At 48.1% G+C, this 24,316-nt stretch overlaps 1 protein-coding gene across 2 annotated transcripts in view; it reads left to right on the top strand.

Annotated features, from left to right (window-relative positions):
• The window catches only part of VPS45 (vacuolar protein sorting 45), a 43,192-nt gene that overhangs the window by 7,597 nt on the left and 11,279 nt on the right, over positions 1–24,316 (top strand). For both annotated transcript variants that reach the window (XR_015543541.1, XM_087397352.1), the window contains exons 4-8: positions 9,053–9,280; positions 9,479–9,604; positions 21,069–21,149; positions 21,563–21,704; positions 21,814–21,995. Coding sequence is in view for 1 of the 2 variants with exons in the window: in XM_087397352.1 (XP_087253478.1) it covers positions 9,053–9,280; positions 9,479–9,604; positions 21,069–21,149; positions 21,563–21,704; positions 21,814–21,995 (759 nt within the window). In the remaining variant the exon portion in view is untranslated. The remainder of the gene's footprint in view (positions 1–9,052; positions 9,281–9,478; positions 9,605–21,068; positions 21,150–21,562; positions 21,705–21,813; positions 21,996–24,316) is intronic.

Below are 24,316 nucleotides of genomic sequence, written 5' to 3'. Positions count from 1 at the left end.
TAGTGTTGCATTCACGGGATAGATGACCAAGTTCCCCGCATTTGCCACATCTCTTTTTCTTTGGGTCCTTGATATAACATTTTGACTCAGTATGACCTTTCTTTTTTTAGAAAGAGCATTTTAGAGTCTTTGTCATAATCAAGGCTCCATTTGGAGTTGAAGTAGATGCCCCCTTGCTTCTTTGCCTCTCTTTTCTTCACCAAGTAGTGAAGATATCACATTTTCCAATGATAGATTAGGAACATTTTTTAATGTTGTTACCAAGGCTTGGATAAACTTTTGAAACAGCCTTAAGCAACACAGCGGTGGCATCTTCTTCATCAACCTTGGCATTAATTGATGAGAGTTGTACCATTAATCTTGTCATTTTGAGATGAATGTGCCCAAATCTTCACCACTTTTAAAATCTAATCCAAAGAATTCAATCTTCAAGGAGATTTTGGAGCTTTTACCTCGAGCGCCATATAACTTTTCAAGCTCGTCCCATTTTGCCTTTGCCGTTTTGAGTTCATCCACATGATGAATGACACTTTTATGGAGATATCTCATGATAATGGATTGCGCTCGCTCATCATCTTCCACCTCATTAAGTTTAGAAGGATCAATTGCCTTTGTGCCGGTAACATACGGCCAAAGACCTTTATACCTGAGGCAATATTTGACCTTCACGCCAAGAATGAAATCCTTTGCCCGAGAATTTTTCAATGTCGGTGTAGACTTTTTCGATGGGAGAGTATGAAGTAGAAATAGAACATAGAGCAGTTTAGAGAGCACCACAACTTTGGGTGCCAAAGCTAAGAAGTAAGCTGGTCAACTCATAGGTTGACTGACATTAGGGCCTTAGCTTAAGTCAATGTTGGTGTAGACTTTTTCCATGGGAGAGCATGAAGTAGAAATAGAACATAAGAGCAGTTAAGAGAGCACAACTTTGGGTGCCAAAGCTAAGAAGTAAGCTGTTCAACTCATAGGTTGACTGACATTAGGGCCTTAGCTTATGACTTAAAGGCCAAAAGAATTAAGGGACACGTGGCAGTACATAAAGCAATCTTCTTCAACCTTAAATTGTCAAGGTTTTATGGAGAAGGAAGGAAAAACGGAGCCGTGCGTTACGTGAAGAATTCGCAGGAGCCCACAGCTGCCACGAACCAGAGATTGGAGGCTGCAAGAAAGGGTTTTGGACCCTTCCGCACTCACTGGAACAGCTCTAAATGTGGTTTCAAACACATGGCTATTTTCGCGATTCATCTTCTCTGCTTTCACGTTTGGCTCCTCTATTGGTCTTGCCTTTGACTTTTCTGCCCTTAAACGCCTTCTCTCAGACTGCTCAAGCACTTGCTAAGGTGAGCAAGATTGAAAAATTGCTTGCTGCAATATTACTTGCATTCTGATGCTGCTGTCGGCCATGGTTGAACGCTCTGCTTGCTGAGAGAACTAACTCGATGTTTGCAGCTTCTCTTATTCTGTGCTTCAGCTGCTCTTCTGATCGCTTGGCTGCTCCACTGGGCACATCTGCCTACTAGTGCTTGACTTTGGCTCCCTACGTTGCTGGGCTTTATTGCTTTGTTTTGTTCAGCTAAGCACTGCTCTTGCTTGCTTTGTTACTATCTTGCTTTGGACACTTTTGCTACACTACATTCCTGATTTGAGCAAGAAGGCAACAACCAAGCTTGTAGGCAACAGTAGATAGAGTAGACGGCTGGAGCTAAATGAGTGACAGGACCAGAAGGAATTATTTCCATGGAGGCTCGAAAGAGGAGCAGGCTGCCCCAATCATAACCTCAACTAGCAATGGGTGAGGAAATAAGCTGCAGATTTTAGCCTTAGAAGGCTCTCATACCATGTTGGCATGTTAGCTAGAGATTGAGCACAAGGGAAGCTAGAAGCGAGAGAAGGTAGAGATGCAGAGAGAATCCACGTAACAAGAAGACTCGTGTATACAAAGGTTCATACCACTTGTATTTCAGCCTTAAGAAAGACTCTCTTGGGCTTCTTTAAATAGAGCCAAGGGTTCCACAAAGTGAGATAAGGTACCCACTTGGATGTACAATATCCATACACATGTTTCTATCCAAGACCACAAGTACAAGGGACAAGTTCCATGTGAGCCTATCCATGAAACCCATGTGCCTATGTGTTTCATAATGAGAATGCCATGTGATCACACCACCCACTATTTCACCCTAGTGAATGTTACAAAGCACAATTCTCAACAAGCTACAGTGGTTATGTGCGACAACGAGAGTTGCATTGCCATCGCAATAATGCCGTGTTCCATGCTCGGACAAAGGACATCGAAGTCCATTACCACTTTGTTTGAGAGCTCATCATGAATGGCATGATCGAGCTTACGTACTGTTTGACCACCGATAACCTATCGATGATACATTAACGAAGGCACTCCCACGGGGCAGATGGAACACCTCATTCGACGTATGGGGATTGGCCCACAATTGCGTCATTGAGAGGGGGTGTTGGAGGTGAATGTTCCTACTTGTGAGCCACCATATGAGGAGGACATGGGTGCATTGGACCATGAGGGGGAAGGGGGGGGGGGGGGGGGCTGCTAGATGCATAGCAGCAAGGCAAAAGGCCAGCCCTTGGGAGGCCATGTTTATAGGCCTACCCAAGGGGGTCGGCCCAGCCAGCCAAGGTTGGTTGTCCTAGCCAACCAGGCTGGTCCGCGAGCCAACCGCTTGGTTGGCCCACTAGGGCAAAACCGACCTTATTTCAAGGGGGCAGCCAGCCCCTATATAAAGCCTCCTCCCCCCTTAGTTTTGCATCAGCCATTGAAGCCTACAAGGCAGCGTGGAGTAGGAGTTATTCAATAGAGCCCTCAGTCTTTTTTTCAAAGAAAGGAACCTTCTATTAATGCTTGAAAGACTTCATACAAAACAGCAGCCCCGAAGATGTTGAGTATGGAAAAAACCGGAAAAGGTTGAAAGAAAAGACTAGCCTGTTGCAGAGAAACCCAGCTCAATGCCTAGGGGATCTCTGGTACTGGGGCTAACAGTCAGGTGGGGAGACTATACAACCAGCAAATCCCTCGTGGAGCGAAGATGTAGAAAACTCTTGCAGGCCAAGCCTTGCAGAATCGAACACGCCTCTCCATAGTGGCCCTAGAGCCTGGAGTCCCACGCTCCCAGGTGGAGCGTAGAGTGTAGATGATATTCTGCTAGATGGCGACCAGGGTAGCCGAGGGTGGAACCGAATGCTCACCCATCACGAGACTGTAGCGAGCCACCCAAATCTTCCACGCACTGATACTGGCTACCACCTCCCAAACGCTGTCCTCCGGAGGAGGAGGAGGAGCTAGGCTATCAGGAGGGACTGCCTCATGGAGCGCTATCCTCTGAATGCTCTGACCTGGATCCGGTAGGTTGGGGAGATCTCATCAATCTGGAAGGCGTGTCCTCCCTCAGTCAACCAGGCCACCATCCCCCAGGTGTAGTCCCTCTGAAGACTCTACATACAAGTCATGATCCTGAGGGCTCCCATCCAGATCCTCGCTGCGCTACGACAGCTCCAAAGGCAGAAACTAGTAGAGCAACAATGGCACTGCCCCTCCTCCAACCACGGTCCGATGGGCAAGCCTCCATGGGTGGCCAGCGAGACGAACTAGGATATCTTCCTTGGCCGCAAACTGAACCATAACCACGTTCAAAACCTGGAACGGACATCTCAGGGCACTCTCTGGGCCACCCAATGCCTCTCCCTCAAGGGGGTCCACCTCGAAGAGTTCATTTGAAGCCTTCTGCCAATCTGTGTGGTGTAGGAAAAGAAGGGCACCTCGTCCACCTGCTCAGCGAGGCTGCCCCTGGAGGCGCAGAACCACTCTCCCAGATCCCATTGGACCTCCCTCAAGGGTCTACCCTCCCACAACCAAAGGCGCCATGTGGGGGCATCTTGCTCTGATATTTACCTCTCGGGCCACAAGACATAGTTACCAAGGAACGGCGTTCCGACATGCGGAACATCTGGAACGCCGTTCTAGGTAGCAAGCCGGAACCGAAACGGCCCTGGAACGTTAAATTTTTTTTTTGGCACTTTGAAAATTTCAAATGGGTAATTTAGAGCTTGCATATAAAGTTTAAAGCTGTAGAATGTTAGTTTCTTTCATTTTCTAACATAGTTTTAAGCCATATGATGACGTGTCGTGCGTTCCGGTTCCCGTTCCCCTGTTTCCTCTTCCTGGGACGTGCCCATTCCGACACCCGAATTTCTGGAACGTTCCTGTTCCTTGGTAACTATGCCACAAGACCAGCTGGAGTCATCCTTTCTGTTTGAAAGAGCTGGCTGTAAAAACCTGTGGTCAGGTCTAAAATCTCTTGCGGGTCATTGTGCATGATGCCCTGCGGGTCTCGAAGATGTTGCAGTTGTGTGCCTACCGATCGGGGCCTAGTGGTATGAAAAAACTGCTTCGTCATCTTGTCCCCCTGCTGTACCCATTGGGCTCGGGAAGAGTGATAGGAGAACTCAGCCCGCCGAATCTCCGTGTCCTGAAGCTCAAGGCGAGCGCTCTCGAACCCGTCGCTAAGCCTCTGACCTGCTCCTTGAGCCGCTCTATGGAGGCGAGGTCTCTCCTCAAAGCCCGCTCGCACTCTTGAAGAGTCCTCCGCCTAAGGGCGTGAGCTTGCAACTCCTCACTGCTCCTCCAGATCGCATCGGCCACCCACGAAGCCCAAGGAGCTCACACAATATGCGTGTGGGGTGTGGAATCACAAACTTCTTAAACTTATGTGCATAGATGTGCAAGCCAGTAAATGGACAATGCTTAGAGACAATTATAGAAGCAACACTTTATATTTCCGTACGTCCACAAAGTAGGACATGATACAATACCAACAGGCTCTCCTACTAGATGTCGAGCACTTCTAGATCTCTGAGCCCGCATGCTCCACCTTGAGCAAATGTAGACTAGAGTGATCCTCTCCACCTTGCTGAAGGGAGAGCAGGGGCTGAAGAGGTTGTAGCGGTCGACATCTCTGCTGTTATACCACATAGCAAAGTCAACCAAACTCAATTTTCAGTAGACCAGAACTCTGAATGCACCTGACTGAACCTGAGTCATCCTCCTTCTTGTAAGGGCACTGTCCTCCAGTCGTGCAAGTCGATTCCCAAGAGCTTTTGAATCAGGGTCGTCCTTCGGCAAGGTCCCTGCCTTCAGGCTCCCACACTTGTGAGCCTCCTACTTGGGCTCTGATACCATGTTAGAAATTACCCAACAGAGGGTACGCACAGTGGAAGACTGATAGTAATGCCCAAGAGCTCACACTGTGCGTGTGTGGGGTGTGGAATCACAAACTTCTTAAACTAATGTGCATATATGTGCAAGCCAGTAAATAGACAATGCTAAGAGACAAATATAGAAGCAACACTTTATATTTCCGTCCGTCCACAAACTAGGACATGATACAATACCAACAGGTTCTCCTACTGGATGTCGAGCATTTCTAGATCTCTGAGCGTGCTCCATCTCGAACAAATGTAGACTCTCTATCTAGAGTGATCCTCTCCACCTTGCCGTCTGGAAACCAGCCTAGGTGGGCAGCCCTTCTCAACTTAGTCTACAGCTTCTCTGTACCTCCTTCACCTCCTGGATATAGGCCCAAGGTAGGTCTAGTGCTGCTCCTATCTGTTGGCTGAAGTGCTGCTGCAGAAGATGATAAATGAGGGCATGGAAGCCCTCCTTTTATAGCCCCCAAGGGCTGCTGACAAAAACCGACCAGCCTGGCTCAATTTGGCCAACCAGACTGGCCGACCTGGTTTGTCACAAAACTGACTTGGTTGGCTGGTCCAACCAGCCCTATATAAGGGCCCTAGCCAGGCCCTTTTGGGCTGCTGCTAGGCTGCCCTTTTGTTGCTGCTGGAGACCCTCTTGCAGGCTTCATACCTGCCCACAGACCCCCGCCATGCAGCCATACTGCAGCCGTACAGGTCCGCGCCCTGTTCAGGACCTGTTGCAGGCAATAACCCTGCGCACAAGCCTGCCCAAACAGGTCGCCATGCTGCGCTTCCAATTGTGCCCTGTTTCACCATTGTACAGCCTCTGCCAGGCCCTTCCTTGGCACTTGGATTCCATAGCTTTGTGCTGCCCACATGACAGCTCATGTGCTGCCCATGTGGCAGCCCCATTCTCTCCCCATGTGGCAGTCTATACTTCCCTAGGTCTACCTCCCCCATGCTCTCCTCATATGGGAGGGCTTACAGATGGGGAGGTGACATATAACCTTAGCTAGTTATTTGGTGCTCACCTTGGAGCTTGTTTTGCCCACTATTTGGTGGAGGAATATAATCTGTTTTCTCTCTCTTGTATACGCTGTCCATTCTCTACTGTTCAAGTGAGGTCTTCATCAGTAAGCTGTGTCATTGAGAGTGAGAGACGGAGCTGATCCTATTCTACTGAGGTTTTGAGGATTGAGTGAGTCTTTCCTCCATTTCCAACAGATTGCCAGTGGACCCCCCTTATGCTAAGCGCAATCCATGACAGAGAATCTGTGAAGTCTTTCCTACAGATAATCATGGTATCGCTGAAGGAGAAAGAAAGGCTGCTTGGAAGCTGGGTAAACTCAAGTTCCCGCCAAGCTTCATGACCTTGGATGTTGAATATAAGCAGCTCTCAAATGTCTCGCTCGGCCATTGGCATGATTGAGAGCATCTCCTTGCTTGTCCTCCTCAAACCTTACATTGTTGAAATCTCCTCCAACATCCAAGAGTCCACATCAGGGAGATTGTTCATGAGCTGTTGCTAGAAGGGCCTCCAGCATGATGTTGCATAAATATTGACAATCCCTATGTGGAGATACCTTAGCAGGATGCTCATCCACATTGCTCGGCTCCCTATCAGCTCTCCTTGGTCAAAGGCCTCTAAGTCCAAGGCTTGTCCAATAGAAATACAAATTCCAACACTACGGCCCATTGTCATGGACCAAATGTTGAAACCTTCTAAAAATCCAGTTGAAGGTCTGCGGAGACCATACCTTATGACCTGCTTCTACGAAGAGGAAACCTCAGGCCAGGTGGAACTTGCTGCTTAGGCCCCCAGCACACTGCCTTTCTGCAAACCTGCGAACTACATTGGAAACATTGATGTAGTTCCATAGCCTAACCCTCCAGAACTCCTCATATAAGGGCTGTCCTGCAATGAGATTGTGCGTTGACATTGAAGAGGAGGAAGCCGAGGTTGTGAAGTTAGTTGGGTGTCGAGCGGGGTGAAACACATCTTGGATACTTGAACTTACAGAATTAGGCCATTCCTGATTTTGAAGGTGGGACAGCTGGCCGGGCATCAGTCAGTTGGAGAATGGCTTTCTTATCTGTGAAGTGGGACTTGGAGGTGCAAGAGTAGTGGGAGTTTGGACCTGATAATAAGGACATCTTTGAAATTGTTTCGGTGTTGTAGCAAAAAGTGCCAGCATGAGGGAGACGACGAGAGAGACATGACAAAGGCCAGCTAGATGTTGGCCAGTGTCTATATAGGGTTGTGGGCCATACGTGGGCTCTGCTAGTACAGGACGAAGCCAACCTGCTGGTCGGCCTATAGCAGACTGGTTGGTCGAGCCTGTGGGCCCAATAGGCCATCGAGTAAGTGTAGAGCGGGGGATGCAGACCAGCCCCTCCCTGATAAATAGAGGCCATAGCCCTCTAAGCCACAGCAAGCCATTTACAGGAGAGCTCATGACAGGGGAAGGAAGGCGGACTTGTAGCAGCAGCACACTGCCCTGCCCTATTTTTGTACTAGGCTAAGCAGTAGAGTGCAGTAGATGCGAGGTGCGCTGGAAAGCGCTTTTGTTTTAAAGTTGTTTTACTTGCAGCAATATATTTGCATAGTTTTTGGCTGTCTACTTTGCTGTACTTTGTGTGTACACCTCATATAAGAGATCGTGAGAATTGCTCTGCGTAGTCTAACATGGTATTAGAGCTCTGACTGGTGCATGCTTGGATATTCTAATAAGATTGCCCAACCAACGATCCACAGGCTGTCCTAAATCTACATGGCAGTGACCTCCATGCTAGCTTAAAATAGCGCACAACTTGAGGTTTGCCCTATTGTGCGGTTCTCTTTATCTAACTTTATTGCATGTATTTGTGAATAACCAGCTTCCTCAAGAATGCAAATGTGTGCAATGCATGCAGAATTTGAATGCCAGTTGGCCCTCCAATGGGGAAGAGCGCCCTCGTGAGAGTCATTTTTCGACCTACATGCAAGGTGTGTGTGAGATGGCGAATGAATGCAATGTGAATGAAGAATGCTACATGAGATTCACAATGAAAGGGTGATACCCTTTCATTAATGTCCCTTGAGATCACTCAAGTTCCATCTTCCCATTTACACCTACCCTTAGCCTATGACCCATGCATCTACCATTCAATGCACCTTAATGCACCCTTCCCTTCCTATTGCCCCTAGGACCTAGACACGTGTGTGCACATTTTTATTAATAGAATAAGTATCACATGTCTAAATTCGATGCCGTCTGAAGTAGTGGCTCGAGCTCGACTAGTCCTATCTACTCAGATGATCCACCGCCATAACGAATCGGTCGGTGTCCATCATAAATACAAATACATGTTACACCATTGGTGTATAATATATAATAATGTTTTAATGTCTACTAATCACGGATTAGTGATTTCTCTTGTCATGACAGTATTTGAGTGCTCTAATTATGTACACTACAGTGACCTTGGGAAAACTGGCTTGTTTCCATATTATTAATTGTTCTTTGACGTGAGTACATCTGCAATGACATTGTTGTCAGCGTGCAGAAGGGCACAATGTGTGTTAGCTAGCCTTGAAAAAATTGACTTCCATCACAATCAAATATGCTGTTTCAGAATAAAGCATATTTTAGGTTTTGACAATACGAGACAAATTTGTTTCCTATGCTAAATAGTGTTTTGTTAATAAACTTCAAATTATTGGCGACTTTGACTTGTGGTCTCAGAGGAGCAAGCAAATGGAGATTGTATCCTTTGTGAGAAAGCTTTGCTTTGCTTTTGTGTGGAGAGCCAACTCTGATCATTATTAATGGTTGACAGGTGATGCTTGCAGGAGTTTTATGCGGACTTTGTTGCCATTGATCCATACCATTTTACTCTAAATCTCCCATCAAATTATGTGTATATGCTGCCAACAGTTGCCGATCCTCAGAGTATGCAGCAAGTATGTGATAGAATGGTAGAGGGTATATCAGCTGTCTTTCTAGCTCTGAAGAGGCGTCCTATCATTCGATATCAACGGAGCTCGGAAATCTCACGGAGGGTGGCTCAAGATGTGGCTGTAAGCTTCCTTTGATTCTCTGATATATCTTTGTAATAAAATTCATTGTGGCTCCCCCTAATATTTGTTAGCAACTATTTTTGTTCAGTATATCTTTTGGTTGTCTTATGATTATGAATATGCATCAACCTACACCATTGACCGGATAACTGACCTTAGATTGTTTTTGACTTTTGTTGAATTTGGACTTTTCTGCAGAGACTTATGTACGAAGAGGAAAGTGCATTGTTTGATTTCAGGCGAACAGAAATATCGCCACTACTGCTGGTAGTTGATAGAAGAGACGACCCTGTTACACCTTTACTCAACCAATGGACGTATCAGGTTCTCTCTCTCTCTCTCTCTCTCTCTCTCTCTCTCTCTCTCTCTCAGCTGTCCCACTCTGGGACAGCTATGAATGTACATTCTTCTTAATGCAAAGTTTTCTTTACAAAAAGAAAAAGAAAAAGTCTGTGTGTGTGTGAGAGAGGATGCTATTCACCAAGACGTGCTGAAGGGTGAGCACCCCACCCCTCCCCTATCAATGTAAACTACTGCAGCTGCCAAGGGCTCTCCTCTAGGGCTGTTGGGTTTCACACAGGAACCCTCTCAATAAAGCATCATACAGAGATCATCCACAGAACTGATCTGTTGCAAGGTTACTTGTGCAAATCCAAGTATTAATATACTGAGGGACAAGTGGTTAAAATGCGAATTGATGAATATAGCAAAATCAGCAACTGAGACATGATATATGCAAAACAGTGCAGCTATTTCCTTGCAAGAAAAATGCACACTATTCTACAACAGCTTGACCTGCAAACTTCAGAGAGCAAGCTCTTTGCAAAGCATACAGATCTATCATTTTGGAGGTGTAGCAGACAATATTGTAGCTCCAAAGGATAATTTTGAGATTAAAGGGCAGCTGGGCCCTCATGGAACTAGTATAAAGGGTAAGTATGGCCCTATTCGAAGAGAATGGATGCAGAATGTTTAATGTAGAAGGCATGAGGAGAAGGTTCAAAGAGGGCAACACCGTAAGAAGGCAGTAAGAAGCAGTGGTAGAACAAATGACCAGCCACACACAAGAAGACTCTTTCGAACCACACGTAAAAGGTCACAATATTGGGTAACATGGTGAACAAAGTAGAGAAGGTAGCCTTGCATATCATAGAGCTGTATCAGGTGAAGAAAAAGAAGAGATTGAGGCAATTTCAGTGAACTCTCACTTTGCCTATCATAGAGTTGTATCTGGTGGAGTGCCAAAGGAAGGAGAAAAAAATGATTCAGACGTGCTTGGTCAACTTTGAAGGTCATGAGATACAAAAAAAATCTTAAAGACAATGCAGTTTGGTTCAATGAAGATGTGACAGGGAATAATACAGCAATAGAATGACAGAGTTGGACAAGCTAAGGGCTGCTGACAAACAAGGGAAAAGTGCGGGCATGATAGATATTCTAGAGAACGAGATATGAGGTCCTGAAGGCCCTCCTTTTATAGGCCTAGGGCCTGCTTACAAAAACCGACCAGCCTTGCCCATTCTGGCCGACCAGTCTATGGCTGGTCCAGCCCTCTAAGGGCTCTCAAAACCGGGCCCTTTGGCCCGCTCTTCTAGGCCTCCAATCAAGGCAAGGGCGCAGCCCTATATAAGGCATGCCACTGCCCACTAGCAGCCCCCCTTTGCTGCTCCACCTGGCCTCCATGTGGCCGGCCCAATCTGCTGGTCTGCCCCGCCCTTCTGCGCCATCTTCTCTGCCAGACAGCCCACCACGCAGGCAACTCCAGCCTGCTCATGCCACCACGTGTGCGCCTCTTTTGCAGGCCCATGGCCTGCCCTTTGCCGGCGCCTTTTGGCCTGCCATGATGCTCCTCTGTCAGCCTGCTGTGTGCTGCCCACATGGCAGCCTGTTTGCTGCCCATGTGGCAGCCCCTGTGGCTGTCCTGACCTTGTGAGGTGGTGCCCATGTGGCAGCCCCCTCTCTCCTTTTCTCTTGGGCACATGCTTGAGGTTTCCCTCCCCCACGCTCCTCTCATATGGGGGCTTACAGATGGGGAGGTGACCTTTCCAGCATTAAGATGGATGGTTTTGAAAAGGCATACATCTAGAAGAAAAAGGATGACATAGGAGTCAAAAGGATGCAAAGGAATCACAAGCTACATCCGAGAAAGATAGATAAAGAAAGTGTATTAAAGTCTTCAGAAGACCGATGGGTCTATGAGCTGATAGAAAACCTGATACAATCAAGCAGAAGGTGGAGCCACTAAAACGGGCATCATCACCCATGTTGACTGCTAAGTCCTAGGTAGTACATAGTCGTATCATAATTGATGAGATCATCATCATCCTCATCATCATCAGCATAATCACCATCATCATGTCAATCGTCATCACCAGGTCATGCCAATGCAACACAATGTGGGGACCTCACAAGGGTGTAAGAAGTTAGGGGAGGATCGAAGGGGGGCGAGGCTGTGCTGATGTGTAGCTAATGATGGACCGCTAGCGATTGTTGATGAGTGTTGCCCGCCTCGTTCTCCTAGTTGTGACTGTACTCTTGACAAGGGCTATGGTAACCCTTATGGGTCGTGTTTCAGGTTTGAACATGGATGGGAGGTTGCTCAATGTGATATGTGTGTCCGTCCACTGTCAAGTATGGTGCGACTCAGGTTCTAGGTCTCTACTGCGCCTGCTATTTGTGATCGTGCGGTCCGTGTGGTTCGATTGAAAGAACTTTGTGATCTTGATGTGGGACGGGTTCGACGGTAAGCCCAAGGTCTGTCTCTGTGTCTTGAGTAAAAACTCTCTGTATCGAACTACCTCATGAGTGAAGGCGGCGAGGCACCCCTGGTTTGGATATGAGAGAAGCCTGGAAACGGGTCCGAAACTGTCCCTAAAGAGACAGTGATATTGACCGCGGATCTCGTAGTATATGGGGCATTCAAGTGCGAAATGCTCCTTTGACTCATCCTCCAGCCGATCACATAACACGCATAGGTGGCTCTTCTCGGGTATCCTCTCAGCTCGTCCACTCTCGATACGCAGTCGATGTGATGAGACTTGAAATTGTCCGATAAAGATCCCAGTGAATGTGGTAAGTGGATCTGGGTGTACTCTGGCAGGACTATGAAGCCCTCCTCAGAGATGCGTAGGCAGTTGTTTCTATAGAAGCTGAGCTTCACTAGAAGCTCTCTTGGTTCCAACCACTCTCGGTTCCAACCAGGTCCTGAATGTGTGTAGCTATAGGAGATCCTCTCGAATGACCTAGCTGACCTCGTGGTACCCGAGTGGGATAGATGGAGCATCTAGGCTGTACTGAAAGGGGGGCAGTCTATCCATGTGGAGCCTCGATCTCTCAAACCACCTACGAGTCTGTGCATGCCAACCTCTCGTCTCCATCCGCGAGGCCCATGGATGAGGATAGGGCCAGCCATGGCAGCCTATGTCGCCCCAATGTGCAAGATCCGTACCGTCTGGCGTGGTCTAGATAAGTAATGGTCTGAAATGCTGCATCTAATTGTAGTGGAAAAGCGGCAAAGTCGGCCTGAATGATATTAGGGATGGGAGAAGCTAGTAATACTTTGGTTGTTTATTAGAAACAGAGAGGGAAGGTGTGCCATGTGGCTTGCTACTTTGCGCCCCCCAATCCTTCATTTGTGGAGATGAGTGGCAGCACCTGCCTGTGAGCCCCCTTTGTGGGGACAATAGGGCTGCCTAGGGTGTTGTATGGTGTTATTATGCTCAGATTTAGAGCAGTTGCCAGGGCTGGGTAGAACTCGCTGTTTGAGTTATTTTCAGGGACATGAAGCCCTATGTGTAGGTGCAGCCAAGGCTGCTGGAGGCTGCAGTAGGCCGTATTTGGTAAGCTAGCGAGACCGTGTCTATGGAGAAGGCGTGGCCCGCCTCTGTAAGCCAAGCTGCCATACCCCACGTGAAATCTATCTGCGTGCTCTGAAGCCGTGCCATTATCCGAAGCGCTCCGAGCTAGATCCTCTGAGCTAGTGGGCAGCTCCATAAGCATTGAGGAATGGTCTCCATAGCTCCGACTGTACATCTGTGGTAGCTGCCATCCACCCGCATCTGCTCAAGCCACGGGCCCACTATGAGACCATCGTGTGTGACCATCCAAAAGAAATAGGATATCTTCCGTGGACACAGGCTAGGGCCCAAAATTTGGATCTAACCTCTTCGGGCACTTCTTGTGCACTCCAGTGTCTCTCCCGCGAAGGGGTCCAGGCCATTGCGTCCATCTGGATGCGACGTCCTATTCGCGTGGTGTATGAGAAGAAAGGCACCTCCTCCACTCTCTCTGAGAGACTTGCTCTGACCGGCCATAACCACTGTTCGATGTCCCACTGTATCTCGTTGAGAGCGCATCCCTCCCATAACCAAAGTCTCCAATGGGGGGCATCTAGGTCTGTGATGCAGGAAGGGTCGATCGACCACTCCTTGCCCAAATGTGCCACTACTTTGACCCTCTGCCAACCCACCTGGCCTAACACCCCGTCTATCTCTTGATCCCCTATGGTCCAGGGCTGCAGTAGTCCGCCCGGTCTCACATCATAGAACTGCGCGCTCGTGGGACTGGCGATTGTGGGCACAATTGAATCCTCAGAGGTACACCCGTCCTAGAGAATTGTCCTAGCCAGTGTGCCGGAGTGAAAACGTGCAGTCCCTTCCTAGGAGTCCGAAATAGCTGCCTTTATCTCCACCATCCTCTGGTCGGCCCCTTTTAGATGAGAAAGGACCTCCAATCGTGCCTCTGCCTCTGCTGGGAGTCTAGACCATGTCCGCAGGGAGCGCGAGCCGGGCGGTTGTTTCACTGTGCCTAGCCAATGTGTAGCCGTTGCCCTAGCATCAAACCATCCTGGTCTTTGACATCCGGGTGCCAGATAAGCGGCTGGCGTGCAAACTCCTCCGCGTATCGGGGGTTGACTCGGATGAGACCTTTTGAGATCCGCTGCCCCTCAAGAGACTCCTCATCAGGGGTGAGCCCTTCCTCGTGAGAGGGGCCTCCAAAAAGATCCACCTGTGGGACGGCTGCCACTGACCACCTGTGCAGGGGGTGTTCCTCAAGAGACCGCGTTGCAGGAGAAGTTTCCAGGGCTCCATGCCTGGAGTGAGACCCCTAACTATCAACTTGCCCAATAGGGCTCTGCTCTGCATCTCTGGATCTATAATACCCAGGCCTCCCTGTGCCTGTGGTAGTATCACTGTCTGCCATGTAACTCTAGCTCTGGTGTTGCGAGTGCCATCTGATCTTGCCCAAAGGAAGTTATGCACCAAGTGTCTCAATTGTCCCATGCAACCCCTGTGAAAACACCAGCAAGAGGCTATGTACCAGGTTCTGTCCAACAGGACCTGGTTAGCCACCAAGGCCCTGCTTGCTAGAGAGAGTTTGGCTGAGCTCCAGTAAAGAAGCTTGCGCCTCACGCTCTCAAGGATTGAGGCTATTTGTTGCTCTGCGGAGATGTCAATGTCCACACGGCATCCCAAGTACCTCGTCGACTGGCCACTTGGGATCCACCTGAAGCCTACCAATGCACCCCACCAAAGAATCTCCTGGGACTCCTCAGTTATTGAAAGAAAACCGACTGATTTGCCCGAAGTTGATCCTTGCCCCTGAGGCGGTGCAATAAACCTCAAGAGCCCCCCTGACCATATCCAGGCTCTCCTCCGAACCCTCCACATACAAGGCCGTATCATCTATGAACTCCGAGTCCAGAAGCTCCTCCCCCTGTCTGATTGGTAGCCTCATCCCTCTGAGGCCAACCATCTGCGACCTTAGGAAATAGCTCAATGCCTCCGCGAGAAAGAGAAAGAGGAAGGGAGCCAGTGGGCAGCCCTGTCTCACGGAGCGGGTAAGCGGGAAGGCCTCCCCGGTGAACCCACCAATCAACATCTGACTGGAACTTCTTGCATACAAGGCGGAGACCCCTTTGATCCACTTGTCTGAGAAGCCTAATCTCTGCATCGTACCTCCAAGAAGGACCACTCTACCCGATCGTAGGCCTTCTTAAAATCCAGCAGCAGGATCGCAAGGGGCTGTGCCTCCTCCTTGGCCCAGTCCAACGCCTCCCAAAAGGTGAAGATGTTTTCGAGGATGCTACGCTCCTAGACAAAACCTGTCTGCGTGTCGTGGATGATGTCGACTCAAGACCTTGGCTAAGATCTTGTATGCGGTGTCTAACAGAGTGATTGGTCTCCACTGTCGAATGTCTGAGCGGTCCCCTCCCTTCAGGATCAAAGAAATCCAGCCTCTGCTTAGGGACGATGGGAGTGCTCCTGAGTCAAAGATGTCCTGAAAGGCCAGCCAAAGGGGGGTGCGCACAAAGGGCCAAAAGCTCCCGAAGAAGATTGGGGACAGCCCATTCTCCCCTGGGCACTTTTGAGTCGGAAGTGCCTTGAGAGCTTCCCGAAGCTCGTCATCTGTGAAGGGAGAATCCAACTGGCTGCTCATGCCCTGAGAGACCACAAGTGGGACATGCTCCCATACCGCCTCGTGTTTGTCTTCTTCGAACTCAAGATTGTTGAAGTCCCCTCCAACAATCCACTAGTCTACATCCAGGAGACAATCGGTCAAGCGCCTCCAGAAGGCTGGACGCTGCTGCCTACAAGCTGGGGCATACACGTTCAGGATCCCAATCTTGGAACCTCCCATCCAGACTGCTTTACTTGTAATGAGCTCCCCTTGGTCATACACCTTTGATGCAACCGCCTGCGAGACTGAAATGCAAACCCCTCCACTCCTTCCCAGTGTGGGAGACTAGATCTCCGGGCCTCTCCCAGGGAGGAGGTGGCGTCTACGTTTGATGTCTGAGGCATAAAACATATGCTCCCGTACCAAAAGGAAATCCATTGCCCTACCAACCACTGGTCTCTGTAACTCCTGGCGAAGTAACAAGTGCTAGGGTTGCTGACGTGCCCAATCATGGAGTCCGTGCACGTTCCAACTCATGGGGAGGCGGGGGGTGGTGGAAAACAAGGCTCTCCTGTGCGAAGGAGCTTGCACTACAACTTCTGACTTTTGTGACTTCGCCGGTGGTTTGGAGGGGGAGTAGTCCAAATCCACTCGGCGTCAAACTAGTGGCGTAATTGGCTCGATGCCTACCTTGATGGCCCATTGCATCAAGAAGGAGGCCTCGACTCCAAGCCTATCTGCGCAATGCTGTAGCGTCTAGTATGATGCCTGCTTAAGTTGAACCTCAAGACCTAGGCGAAGCACACAAATAGCTGCTCCTAAGTCTCATCTATCTGTAGAAAAACCCAATTGAAAAGTGGCGCTCTTCCCATGGGAGACCCACAGTTCCCTCCCCTGCGGGCCTAACCACTCCTAGGAAGGGCGAGAGGCAGGCGGGGGGGGGGGGAGGAGGCTGCTGTAAGGGGGGGACCGGGGGGGCCGAGAAGGAGAGGCGGGCGGGGGGGTGGGAGGTGAGAGTAACAACATCTGGGGGGAGGGGGAATAGGATCAGGGGGGGGCAACGGGGGGGCCACCTCGGAAGGAGGGGGCGGGGGAGGCGGAGGGACCTTCGGAGCCGACTCTGTTGGGGCTCTAGACTCCCGCTGAACGGGAACCTGGGTACTCTGCTCTGCTGTCACTTGCGGGTCCAAGGGGAGATCAAAAAAGGTCTCCTCCTCCTCCGTCTGTGTTCGGTCCGAGGACTCCGCTGGCACCTTCCCCTTTCCCTTCCCTGTGTCCTGGGAAGAAGAAGTCTGCGCCTTCTTGCGCTGTTTAAGTCTGACTCTCCTTCTTTTGTTTTTCCGAGCTGATTTGGAGGGCTTCTTTTTCTCCACCTTGGTCCAAGTCCCTTGGGAGGGCTCGACCCAAGGTGTCGAGTCTGCTGTTGCCTCGCCTGTTGCTGGGGCTTGGACGGCTTTGAGCCTCCCTATGCTCCTGTCTCTGGTGAGGGGCCCTGCCCACCAAACAGTCCTGTGCTAAGTGACCAATCTCTCTACACCGAAGACACTGCCCGGGCAAGCCATAGATCTCCACACGTTGTTTGAACTCACCTCCATCTAAGGTTTCCAAGAGGATCTCTTGTGGGAGGGACTCTAGATGCTCTGCGATAACCCGAAGATGGGGGACCCCGTCGTCTACCACTACTGAAACCGCTATTTGTGGCGGAGATGCTAGAACTGTGCCAAAACAATTCCCTATGGAAGGAAGAATAGATCTGTACTCCTGCGAAAGCCCCGAGAAGCAGAGCGTCACTGGGAATCGTGGCACGCGATGAGTCGAATCCATGTCCTCGACTGTGAAGCCATGGTACCAAGGAAGGAGGTAGACGACGTGAGGGCCTACTAGGATAGGGATCTACTCAACAAGGGAGGTTGTGGTGTCGGGGGAGTTCAGTTGCATGAGGAAGACTCCTCTCCCATAGATTGTGACCTCCTGGATGTGATGAGCCCCTAGGGCTAAGCTCACCTGAAGCCAATCCCTGTTTCCTTGACGGGGTGAGCCCAACAATGTGACCCACCAGGGCCTGTCTTGCAAAGCCTCTACTTCACACTTGACCTGCTGCTTGTCTTATGGAGAGAGCATAATCTTAACCACCGTGGGGGTTGAAGGTGCTGCCATGTGAACCCTTCTTGCCAGGCCAAGGGTTGCTGTCAAGGTTAGTTCTTTTGAGAAACAAACACTACCCTCCAAGTAGTGCTAGAGCTATGAAGCTAAAGCTGCCTTGCCCTTTTGCTATGCAAAGGCGTGCAACTTTTGTCCTCAGCAAATCTCAGAATTTCTGCTGATTTTTTGACAGTAGAACGACTGACAGATGGGTGGAATCTGAAGGAAAAAATTGACTCTGCAACTGTCTCTTCCTTCCTTCCTTTTTTTTGTTTTTTGTTTTTTTGCGACAGTAACTAGATGAGTAACCGACTTGTTACACTAACTAGACTGATTGGCTCTGGTCTGGTTAGTCTAGAACTGAGCTCTAACCAGATTGATCCCAGTCTAGTTACACTAACCAAATTGGTCTGATTAGGTCAGACTAACTAGACCAAGGTCAAGCTAACTAGAGCAAGGGTAGGCTAACTGGACCAAGGTTAGGCGAGTCTTGGGTGTTAGCAGAAGAGATCTCGACTGATGGAGAATGCTCAGGATGGCGAGTTGCTGCGAGGGAGCTTGCTAGGCTTGCTAGGTGCAAGCGATGCCCTTTGAAGCCTTGGTCGAAGGAATTGTTGGTGTTTTGGAACCCGTACGTTGCAGCATCACCAGCCCTCAAGCTAATAGCCCGGGCGACGAGCTTCTGGGCAAGCTTGGCAACGACAAGCAGGGCGACCTTGCAACTCGTCTTGGTGGACAACTGCTAGATCTTGGTCTTAGTGCCTTCAGGAATTGAACCGGCACCACCTACTTCACCCACACACAACCACATGTAGAAGGCTTCTGCAAGAAATCACTGGAGGAGGGTGGCGATCTCGGAAGGCGACGTCGCAAGGCAAAGCAAACGCTGTGTAGAGGGACGCTCGGCCCTTCTAGTTTTCAGATTTTGCTTGCTCTATGTGCCTGAGCCCACAATACCTTTGCCTCATGGCCTGCGCCACATTAACACGCATGTGTGTGACAGATCTGGCCTCATGGGTGTCATGTAGCCATCGTCAATCGACTTTCATCACGAAAGGGAGAAACGTTTCGTTATCTAGGACCTGAGCTGCCTTTCGTGACGCCAAACCAAGCCTTTACGGCAAATGAAGCATGACCCAGGGCACTGGACCAGAGAGCACCGATGAGGTGCGTGGATAGGAGCAGTGTAGAACGCCATTTAATCGTCAGTGGTCATCCATAGCACCGGAGCTCGATTGGCTTCACGTCCATCACGAATCCCATCGGAATCCTAGCTCTCCAAGTCTTCGTCAAGGAACATCTTCCTCTTCAGTCCTCAGGTTGACTAGCTTTTCCGTCACTATGTGATGATCCATTGCTTTGTCTTCATATCATATGTGAGAGGGAGAGAGTTTGATAAGTTAGTTTCTCTCGTGATTTTGTGTGGAAGGTTTGTGCTCTACATGCACTGCTCCTTGTCGGTTTAGCTATCAGTAGTCTATGTGAAGAGACCCGAAACTGCCCAGTAGAAATCCTCAGTGAGTGGGGTAAGTGGATCTGCGTATATACCGGTGGGTCAATGAAACCCTACTATGTGATGTGTAAACAATGATCCTTGTAGAAGCTGAGTGGGAAGGAGGTGGAAAAAGGGGGGAGCTGAGGGGGAGAGGAGACGAGAGGGTGGAGGCTAAGGCTGAAGGAGGTAGGAGGAGGCTGGGGTGGGAGCCTGGGAGGAGCAACAATTTCCCCTTTGTTCTTTACAATTCTTGCTCCGAGGGAAGGAATGTTATGCTCTAGTTGAGGTAACATGACCTTGGAAGGGTCAGTCGACATTTTCCTTTAGAAGACCGGACTTATATTGTATGTTATTGTGCTTTACGTAAGCGGTAAAAGGAATCAATGTCAAGGTCCTTGGTGAGGGTGGCATGTCACAGACTAGATGAATCTAAGGCTGAGGGACTAGGGGCACCTAAATGTGGGAATTTCCAAGGGGCAAATGGAATTATTGTTTAACCCAAGAGAGGGGTAAAAGGATGTATGCTAGGGGCGTTCAAATTTGACATGTGGTATCTAGATTCATCTGGGGAGATGAGGGCTCTAGAGAAAGCATGCAGGAGGCAAAACCGTACGTAACATCTTTTGAGCTTGCTTGACCAGAGGCTGGCTGGGTGGAATAATCAAGTGCCATCGCCCGAGATTTATCAGAGATTTCAGATTACGTGGAACTTTGTGCTCTAGTTTAGTTATTTTTTTTCATCAGCCCCTCATGATCTTGGGCTCAGCCATTATGCAGCTTCAGGGCTGCGTGTTTGATGTCATTGGTGGTGAACAATGCAAATGGGGTGGGGTGAGGTAGTTGCGAGAGATTAGGTGACGGATGGCGAGGATTGTCATGTAGTGTGTGTGCATGGCAGTGCCAACGTTTGGTGTTGGTGAGATGTTAGATCATTGATTGCCCAATTTCTGTAAGCCCCCAAACGAGGAGGCATCAGGCAATACGAGGTATATAATAGGATATTTTTGGGAGGGCTGATGTGCTGATCTATTGTTGAGAACGAGCGTAGACATTGAGGCGGGTGTTGGAGGTCAATGCTTCACTCTCACCATGTCGTGGGCAAGACTTGGTTGTGGTTCAGCCAAGTTTCCATTCTAGGATCCAATAAGAGCCACTATGGGGCCACCTCTATACTGTGTGGTTTCCTGACCAGACTAGAGATTAAGCAGCAGAGCCTGCCTCATAGTTCACTGTTTGGTGCCCTACTTTGGTGTTATAATTAGGGCTAAGATCTCTGCTGACCCTAAGGAATAAAAGCTGAGAAGTAGCACATAGTGAGGTGAATGGTCAAGATTGCACTTGCAGCTATCCCTGTTTGGGGCCTTATCTGTGGATCTGCACCATGCATCCCGAGTGTCTCTTATGCATGTAGGTAATCTTCTAAGTCCAGCTGTTCTGTGGCTTCTACATTATGCTTGCGCAGTTACAACATAAGACTTTTGTTGGTCCCTTATGGCAGTCTTACTTTCTCCAATGATTCCTTGTTTTGAATAAGAGGTAAGCAGTGATAGCATTCTCTAGCATCTTTTAAATAAGTGGAGTAGACAGCATTTCGTATGCTGTATCAGAATTGACATGATCACATATGTGGTTTTTATGTGCAAATGATACTTGGCTTTTCCTTTTCTCTTTGAATTTGTATAGCTTGATTTATTAACATGACATTTTTCTTCTCGTTTGTGTATCCTAATACCTGGATCATTGTGCTGTCAGGCTATGGTTCATGAGTTGATTGGAATAAGGGATAATAAAGTGAATTTGACAGAAACTTCAAAGGCTCCAAAAGACCAGCAGGTTTGGATTCTCTGTACTGTTTTGTTTAATACTTTTTAATATTCTATGATAGCTGATTCTTTTCTTACATGGTAAGCTCCTTCTGAAGTTCATCCAGATTAAAAGAGAATGAGTAGTTCAGATGTTATGGAAAATGCTGAAAGTGTGTCTTGCACAATGGATGACTCGCTAACCCTGTTGAAAATCATGCATCAGATGTGAGCTTGTGATAACTTAATCGCAGCATGTATTCTAGATGAAGACGTTGGTTTGTAAATTTAGAAGTTTTCTTTCAAGAGTGCTTCCCTCTCTAACCAGATGTATCAAATCAACAAAATGTACGTTGATTATGTGTTTTAAATACAGGATTTCTACAATTTGAAATTTGTTTTCCATTGTTTATTCTGATATCTGTACAATTTGTTTGGCCCCAGGAAGTTGTACTATCATCAGAACAAGATGTTTTTTTCAAAGCAAATATGTACGAAAATTTTGGTGATCTTGGTATGAATATCAAGAAAATGGTAGATGATTTCCAGCAGAAGGCCAAGAGCAACCAGAATATTCAAACTCTGGGTGTGTCATACCTTTATAATTCTTTTTTTCCTCAACTCTTAGTACTGAAGTATATGTACAATGAATCATCATTGGCTTGTAATGAGTTTCACTAATCTCATTCTAACAGAGGATATGGCAAAGTTTGTGGAGCACTACCCAGAATATCGGAAGATGCAAGGGAACATTTCGAAGCATGTCACAATGGTGACAGAGATGAGTAGAATAGTGGATGAACGGAAATTAATGTCAGTTTCCCAAACAGAGCAGGATCTTGCTTGCAACAATGTGGGACAGGCTGTAGCCTTTGAGGTAAAATTTGCCAAATTTGTGGGTTCCAGTGAACTAAAGTTTCCAATAATACAGACTTGGTTTACTCTTTAAGAATCTAGATGGTTTAAGAATAGTGGATGAACAGAATAGATGCTCGAAGCTAGATGATACATCTTTTGGGTGGTCTACTGTCATGCTATGGCACACCATGGAAGCTATCCAGGAGAGCATTCAAATGCTTTCTTTTGCATTAGTTTAGGTGTGGTGGTTGAGCCAGTGTGCTTGATTGTTGGTTAATTTTTTATAAAATGCCTTAAACAAGAGGGAACTCAGACAGAACCCCTTAGTGGTGCCAAGGAGATTGACCGTTCGAGACAAAAAGATGGACAGCAATGTCCATCATTGCAGGCAATGCCTAATTCTACACTTGTTCGAGTGCAAAATTTTCAGGCCAGGGGCTGAAAACCCTTGAAAGACAACTTCGAGGTTAGCAACACAACATTGCAATTGAAGAGTCCTTAGGGTAAGAGAAAGAGTTCACTCATCTCACCAAGATTCTGGAGATCCTTTCCGCGATCAATGATAAAATTGAGGACAAAAACCTTATTCTGATAATTGTGGAACTCCTTGATGCCTTTCAACAAGAGATTCATATATATTTTAGCATGACAGCTAAATTTGCCATGCCTACTGTGCAGAATATGAATTCGGATGCTCTATTGAGAAGAGCGGGTGATGCAAAACTGGAGGATACAGGTGGCAGTTTTAGCCTGAAGCCACGGAAAAGGCAAAGAAATTGTGACACCACCTTCAGCAAACAAGCACTAAGGTAAGTCACCAAGAAAAGGCTCTGTTTGCTGATCCTGCTGCTGTAGACCTCTCCTAAATCACCGCGTGTCCTCAATGGACTTCAGTGGCTGCTCTAGGTAAGTCTGCTACTGCTCTTGTGCACTGTGATCCGCCCTTCTACAATGGGGAGATTTGCCCTTTTGTGTGGTCCTGGACTGTCCAAACGCTCCTGAACTGTGAGAACTTCTTCTGAAACCTTCATTGTACGCCAGCGTCAAATTCCTGCGCTTAGTTTACTCTTTCAAAATCTCTCTCTCTCTCTCTTTCCCTCACTCTGCAAACAGCTAGGGCCCAGGACATGTCGGGCTGGACCCCTCCGAAGGATTTTATTACTTGAAGAGAGAATTCTGAGTGCATAGTTCAGTGTAGAGCTGTGTCTCTAAATTAAAAAACGCGAATCAATCTTACAATGCATACTTTGGTTGGCTGAGGATACAAGATTGTCTAGTGATTGGATGCCATTCACCGTTTGAAGTTCAGCAGGAAATTACAAGGTGGGCTGAACGGGGAGTCTGCGGGCGTTGGTTTGCCTGTGGTGCAGCTTCCCAGAGACCTTTGTAATCAGCCGCTTAGCTTCAAATGACTGTTAAATAAATACCGCAAGGGGTGCCAACGTTCGGGGCCAATCGGTGTCCTTGTTTCGGAGTAGGAGCGCTCTAGCTCCCCTGTGATTTGTTTTGTGGTGCATATTTACTTGTCTATTTACTCGGTATGCTGTAATTAAGTGGATCCTACCACCCTTTACGTTGTTGAGGCTGGTTTCATATGATGTGCCAATGCCAGAGGCACACTCGTGTACAGCCCGAGAGAGAGAGATCTCATAGGGGACGGTCTCATAGTAGGAAGAGATCAAGGCATCATCACCGATCTCCAAGCCCTTCACTGTCCACCTCGAGCTCGACTTTTGTATCTTCTTCTTTATCAAATAAACCATCAGGGAAAACACAAGAAGTCTAGGAAGAGCAAGTCTTCCAAAGAGACCAAGGAATTCAAAGATGGAGGTAAATCTGTCAAGTTTATGACCTATAATGGACAATGTGGTCATACAGACAAAGCACTGCAGTTCATTAGACAGTTTGATGCTGCATTCGGTATTGAAAAGTTTTTCAGAAACCTCCAAGTTGAGAATGGTCAATTTGCACTTGACAGTGGCAACTAGTGCATGGTGGAGTGCACAGACCACAGATGGGTCAGCCCCAAAGAGGTGGAAGGGCTTCAAGAAAGCCTTCTACCAGCAGTTCATGCCTAAACAGTTTAGAGATCATGTTCTTCAAGATTGGGACTGTTTGCATATGGATGCAAGAGATACAGTGGATGTGTATAACCAAAAGTTTTGGGATGCTTATTTGCAGGTTGCACCTTTCAAAAAGATCTCCAAAAGAACCCAAATGAGAAAGTACGGAGCAGGTCTCAATCCAAAAATTCAAGCAGTGGTGAATGCTTTGGGAGCAAAGAACATTCAAGACATTACGCATTCAGCTTCAGGAGCTAGTCTCATGCCATTACAAGAT

This window comes from Dipteris shenzhenensis, chromosome 26 (assembly GCF_047967505.1).
Source record: "Dipteris shenzhenensis isolate YYH24624 ecotype China chromosome 26, Dip_SZ_1.0, whole genome shotgun sequence".
In the NCBI taxonomy this organism is placed as follows: Eukaryota; Viridiplantae; Streptophyta; class Polypodiopsida; order Gleicheniales; family Dipteridaceae; genus Dipteris; species Dipteris shenzhenensis.
This window is presented reverse-complemented; position numbering and strand designations above follow the sequence as displayed.